The 6,462-nt window shown below is 44.5% G+C and overlaps 1 protein-coding gene across 1 annotated transcript; it reads right to left on the bottom strand.

Moving 5' to 3' along the window:
* Positions 1 to 1,556: 1,556 nt before the first annotated feature.
* lig4 (ligase IV, DNA, ATP-dependent) lies at positions 1,557 to 5,741 on the bottom strand. Its single transcript, XM_035149923.2, has 3 exons — positions 5,650 to 5,741; positions 3,122 to 5,192; positions 1,557 to 2,928 (listed from the first exon to the last, which is right to left on the bottom strand). The coding sequence occupies exons 2-3, from the start codon at positions 5,182 to 5,184 to the stop codon at positions 2,259 to 2,261; spliced, it is 2,733 nt and encodes a 910-aa protein (XP_035005814.1). The 5' UTR covers positions 5,185 to 5,192; positions 5,650 to 5,741; the 3' UTR covers positions 1,557 to 2,258.
* Positions 5,742 to 6,462: the final 721 nt, after the last annotated feature.

The raw sequence follows: 6,462 nt of genomic DNA, 5'->3' as shown, positions 1-6,462 counted from the left end.
ACGTTGTGCGCGCGCACCACAGTCGAAGCATCCCACGGTACGAAGGCATGTCAGTGTAAAAATATTCTAATCTAATTTAATTCAAAGCAAATACACATTTAAACTATTTATGTGTAAAGAGCAAGAAATAAATAAGAAACGACACTGAAACCAAACAGGTGGATAATATATACTGAGGAATAAAAGAGGTTTGAGAGAGTCTTATTTTGAAAATACACAATAGCAGACTTGTTTTAGTTGTGGCTGACTTGACTTTGAACCAATCAGACAGGTCACTCACCTGATTCCAGCCTCAGGGCAGAAGCTCTGAACAAGAGAAAAGGAGCCACTTTGTGCTTCTACGTGTTTGACTCCATTTGAAATCAGTCACAACACAGACGTCTGCATGTGTCCAGGAGCTTTCCTTTGTTTGTGTTGTGTTGCTTTTGCAGAGAAGATGATTTAACGAGAAAGAAATGTGACCTTTGACCACTGAAATCCAATCAGTTCATTTTTGAGTCTACGTTAAAGTTTGCACTAAAATTTTAAGAAAGTCCCTCGAGCTGATCTGAAGAAATCACATTCAAGAAAAACATAAAGATAATTGTGAGGTCATGGACCCTGACCTTTGACCTTTGGCTACCAAAATCAAATCACTTAATCCTTGAATAGAGGTGAATGTTTGTGGCAAATGTTAAGGGATTCCCTCGAGGCGTTCTGTGTATTTCACATTCACAAGTCAAAACATGTGGTTTGAGAGGTGACCTTGACCTTTGACCTTCAAATTATTATCAGTTAATCTGTGCCACTTACTAACCGCTTGTTCACTTCCTGATCGATGATGTGGAACAGCGACAACCAGCCGAGTGAGAGCTCCTTCCCCATCAGGACGTGGTGTTTCTGCGCTGCGAGGATCTATAATCGCTCAGAGAACCGGTGGTTGAAGTGTTTGTTGAAGCTTGGCAGGAATAAGCACTGGCTGAGCACCTCAAATTAAAGCCTGTCAGTCAAACGCTCCCTCTGCATCACCTGGAAATAGTCCAGAGTGGGCGACAGGTTACACACAGCTCATGAGTCCGGAGGATTTTTCTCTCAAAGTGGCACAAGTTTTATGAGCTGAAACTGCCTCAAATGTCATTTAAAGGAATTGAATGTTTAACATCGTTAGAAAAACACGGGAACGCACACAAACCCTTTAGAGATTATTCACACGACATGATTAGGAACAGGTACTTCATCACTTTTACTTTGACAATGTATTCATGCGGCATTTGCAATGCCCAGGACACCACAGGCGGCACCCTGCACCCCCGAGGCGACGGCGATGAAGGTTATAACATATCAATGAGTCCCAGGGCACATTGGTGACATTTCTGGAGACGGGAAAGAAATGGCGACATCTTGGTTGAAGGGCCTTGAGCTGAAGTGGTTTTGACGTACACCTGTGGTGCCCCTCGGTCTCTCTCTGCCAGCGGAGCGCCAGCTACAGAGCGGAGGCAAAGGCCATCCCTTCACACACACACGTTTAAAGTTAATTACTAATTTTAAAAAACAAAAACTATTATTATTAGAGTTGTATTTATTGTGTGAATAAAAAGACACAGAAGCATAAAGGCACCGATCACAGACAGAGAAATAAATTATTCTGCAGTTTTACATTTTCTGCTTTGAGCTGATTTCAGACCTGCACTGAAGTCTGGACGTTTTCCTGAAATTTTCTGGAGGAGCTGGTTATGAGAACGCAAATGCTCGAGTCAATTGCTCCAGAGATTTTCCAGAACTTTCCCTGCAAGCCTCCTCATGAAAGGTCCGGAAAATATCAGAGTGAATCCATGTGAGGATACGGCAGGAAAATGAAGACGAAAAATGTATACGTCAATGTCCGGCCTCCTGCTGCTCTACAGGCTCCGCCCCTCACCTGAATGTTCCCCACATGTTCCTGTTGTTGTGAACGAGTCAGACTGTTTTTCTCCAGAGTCTGAAAACTGCTCAGCTTATAGTTTTTGGCTTTAGGGGAAAAAACTGAATTGGCTTCTAGATTTGAAAACCTCATAATAAAATGATTCTGAATGCTAAAAAGACAAACCGACACCGAGGAGCCTTAATGACTCATTTAGAAAACATTACATTTCCATGAAAGCCCTGTTAAACGCTTTTTAAAATCAAATCTCTTATTTTTCTTTTAATGGTTTGTTTGATTTGATTAAAATCCCTTTATTTGAATGAATTAAAATGCTAAAAACGAGGATTCTCCTCCAGCGTCATCACCTGAAGACTCGTCAAACTAAGTAATTATTGTCATTCATCACATATCCTGCTTTGATTGAGTCACTCACCCAAGAGTCTCTCACAATCTTAAACTTCTTCATGAAGCTTCGCCTCAAAGTCCTTAAAACCAGAAGCCTTGTTTCCTCTGTGATGATGACATGAGAGACTCCTTCCTCCAACTTCTGCTCCACTCTGCCTCCATGGTAACGGAACTCCAGCGCCCTGATGTCCAAACAGGACCCAGCTATGGCGGTTTTGGTTTCTCCTACGTCAGCACAGCTGTCCATGTAAACCCTGAAGGGTCTGAACATGCTGGTGGGAAGGTCGTCCCAGCTGTAATGCTGCTCCACCTGCCCGACGTTCGCGGCTGCCTGCTGGTTGCCGCTGCCGATGCGGTTGAACACCTCACGCAGCTGCTGCTCGTCCGTGTCCACGTGGTAGCTGTCGCCGTAGCTGTCGTACTCCTTGGCGAAGTGCTCCCTGGTGGAGGGCGACATGTGGATCATGTGGTGCGGTTGCCATGGGACCACTTCCTTCTGTTGCAGGCACTCCAGCAGCCAGGACGCCCAAACCATGTCGTGCTTGTTGGCCGAAATCAGGTTCTTGACGCGCATGTTCTCCACGCCGGCGACCACACAGTAGGTGTCACGTCCGGGGTTTTGAACCACGATTCCTCCGCACCTAACATGGACAGGACACCAGATATTTACAATATGATATTTTGTAAAAACTTAAAGCTATTTTCATATTTTTTTAATAAATAAACTGAGGTCTAACGTTTTTTCAGCCGCCAACATTGAAGTGCAGCATTTAAAAAACAGATAATTACGTCTATGGTTTCAACAAATTACTGATTCACAGCTTTTCATCGTACCTGACGACGCCCTTTTCCAGCTCGGCCTTGGGATGATCCTCGGTGCCGTTCAGGATGCAGAACTCCACATCCTCAAACATATCCGTCTCCTTGGTAACCCCGGAGAGGTCCTGAGGCTTAAAGTGGTCGATGAGGCCGACCACCTTCTTGGGTTTGGGCGCCACCTTGCGCTTCTTCTTCTGTGGTTCCTCGTTGTTGATGCTGAGGTGGCGCGAGGCGAGTTTCCCCAGCGCCTTGCTGCGGAACTGGTCCAGCTCCGCCAGCGTCATGCACTGGTGCCACTCTTTGTCATCGCGGATCTTCTCGATCCTTGGGAAGCGCAGGGTGCAGCTGGTTCTGTACATGTCGCTGCCGACTATCTCCGCCGCCTTCACTTGGATGATGACAGAATTGCAGGGCTCGATGTAGACTTCTGGCTTCTCTGTTGCACACAGGATGGAAGCTGGGGGGTCATTTTTCCGGTAAACCTTCCAGTGCTTGGCGAGCTTCAAACCAAGGTCGTACAGCTCCTTCATGGTGTAGCCGGAGCCGATGCGACAGAACGAGTGAAACACTGAGGGTTTCTCTCCAGGCTTCGGAGCCTCAGCAACGCCACATAAGAAGTGGGACATCATGCCGCCTCGTCTCCCCTTCCCCCAGTAGCCGCCAACGATCAGCAGGTCGAGTTCATCCATCAAGCCATCGACATATTCTGGCTTTATCTTCAGCCATCCTTCCCCTCGTTTGTCGGGTTTGTAGATGGATAAAGGATCCTTCACCATGATCCCCTCTTCTCGGCTGTCTATGGCATCGTTGAGGGCATTCACCACCTCTTGCATGGTTCTGGCATCGCTCTTCTGCACCAGTTGAATCCTTCCTTTAACTGGCGTGAACACTGTGTTAATGACCTCGTAGCGCTTCTTCAGCGTTTCATTGCCAAACTTCTGGTTATTGATTAGCAACACGTCAAACACACAGAAGCAAGTCTGCAACCCAGAGTCGTCCATCAGCTTCTTGATGTCGAACTTGCTCCCTTTCTGCATGAAGGTCTCTGTGGTCGAGTTGTACGCCATCATCTCCCCATCGAGGATACAGTTCACGACATGACTTTTAAACACATTATGGATGTGAGGTGTCAGCGAGCCCTCCAGTGGCGATCCTCCAAACTGCTGCGTGTATTCAAAAGCATTCCGAGTGAAGTATTTGTACACGTCTCCGTCTTTGTGCAGCTGGATTCGCTCCCCGTCCAGCTTGGTCTGGATGTAAAAGGGGCTGTTGCCCATCTGTTTCTCCACATTGCGGATGTTAGCCATAGCTGCTAACATGGGCTTGAAGGCAGAGAAAAGCCCGATGGAGGCTTCACTCAGAGACAAGGACGGGTCGTGGAGCTGCTGGCAAACCTTGTTCAAGTCTGTGTTGACGTTGTAGAATTCAGCAGCATCTGGGTGGAAGACTTGGAGAACAGTTTCTTTGCTGACCCCGAGCTTCATGTCCTTCAGAATCATCCTGATGAGCCACTTCTGCTCGAGGGCGGAGCTCTGGGTGATGATGTGCAGCAGACTCTTCTTCACAAGATCCTTCTGCTTGCTCCCATTGTTGATCGCCACCGAGTCCAGAAAGTCGTTGACTTCTTTGATGCTGAGGCTTCCTTGGCTGGTGCATCGCTTCTTCAGCACAAAGTACGCCATGCCCGCAAAGTCTCCAGCTTCCCCCTGGGACGTGGTCGGAGCTCTGTAGTTCAACAGCTTATTGGCCTCTGGGCCGTTCTGTGGGAGGCCTAACACGTTGATGTAGAGTTTCGCCAACATGTTCTCCTTGATGCCATAAGCCATCCGCTCTCGTTCGAACGAGGGAACGACGAGGCGCATGGCTGGGTAGAACGAGTCAGTGGTCTTGGGATTGTCTTTGTGGAGGGCCGAGTGAAACTTCCTCCACGACTCCATGAAATCTCTGAGGATCTTGGATTTATCAGGACGGAGTTTAGACTTCTGGATTTTCTCTAGAGTGGTGCACAGGTGAAGGAAAGGAACCTGAGCTCCGACAGACGGTTCTGCAGCAGCGTCACTCGTGGAAGGTCCCTCCATGGTGAGATCTGTAACACAGAGGAAACGAGCTGAATAATCAATTCTGACAGATTCACATTGAGGGGAGCTGGTGATGGAGGATTTAATACTGAACAGAGACATAAATATACGTTTAAATATATTTACATCAACACGAGGAGAGAAAACTACAACTCCAGTGATATTTTCAAAATAAAAGTCACAGTTGTCGAATTATGCCCGGACATGTTTGGTCAATAGACTGAATAAAAACGGTTTGTCCAGATAAATGAGTAACTTTTTATATTTGTATATTATATATATGGTTTTTGAAATCACCTTAATGTGATTTTATCTTCACACAAAACAAAACGTGGATAAACGAAGCGTTTTAATTCGTTTTATTTTAAAAACAAATCGCTCTTTAACTCAGTTTGAAGCCCAGCGACGACACATGTTGTAAAATTAACATTACAATTAACTATTAACCATAAAATTCGCCATTACCTTCTTTATTTCCTCCAAACAAACAAAAACACAGAGAGAGAGAAAGTCCACTTCCTTGTTGTCAAAGCAGGTACCTGAGTTTAAAGCGTCCCCCTGGAAACACGAGCCGAACATTAGTTCCGATACCGCGTCGATTCTTTTTGTTGTTTTGAAAAAGTCGTCACATTTTAAACACGTCACATCTTTTAATGTTTCATCTGAAATGATTAATTATGTCTGTGATGTAAGTTTATCTGAGTGCTGCGCGCTGTTGTACACGTTTTTATATTAAACTGCATTTCCCCTGCTTGTGCGTTTACTGTAATCATCCTCAACAACAACAATAATAATACAAATAATAATATTAATTATTAACTGTATTTTCTTGACAGTAATACAAGTAAATACACATTTAAAGGATTAATGAATTAATTACATCTCATAGCCACTTTTCTGTCAATCCAGTTTATGATAGTATAATATTAGTGTCCCTAATATTTTATCCATATTTTTTTATGAAGCTTTAGATTCAGTTTTATATTTAAAATTAGAAAAACATGTCAGTCCTGCGTTTCCTCCTTTTCACCACCAGAGGGTGCATGAACAGAATATCACAATTCATCATATTTCTAGTTTTATCTTATCTTACATCTCGTAGATACTTTTCTGTGATTCCAGTTTATGAAAAAGTGTCCCTAATATTTTATCCATATGTTTTTATGAAGCTTTAGATTCAGTTTTATATTTAAAATTAGAAAAACATGTCAGTCCTGCGTTTCCTCCTTTTCACCACCAGAGGGTGCATGAACAGAATATCACAATTCATCATATTTC

Source organism: Hippoglossus stenolepis, chromosome 24, assembly GCF_022539355.2.
Source record: "Hippoglossus stenolepis isolate QCI-W04-F060 chromosome 24, HSTE1.2, whole genome shotgun sequence".
NCBI classification, from domain to species: Eukaryota; Metazoa; Chordata; class Actinopteri; order Pleuronectiformes; family Pleuronectidae; genus Hippoglossus; species Hippoglossus stenolepis.
Note: the sequence above shows the minus strand (reverse complement) of the source record. Positions and strands in the feature narration are given on the sequence as shown.

What these genes read in the sequence shown, in the direction of transcription:
- lig4 (XM_035149923.2), bottom strand. Translation starts at nt 5,184, where the DNA reads ATGGAGGGACCTTCCACGAGTGACGCTGCTGCAGAACCGTCTGTCGGA. An exon ending in CTGGAAAAGGGCGTCGTCAG is followed by an intron (nt 2,929 to 3,121) that starts GTACGATGAAAA and finishes TGTCCATGTTAG; the next exon opens with GTGCGGAGGAATCGTGGTTC.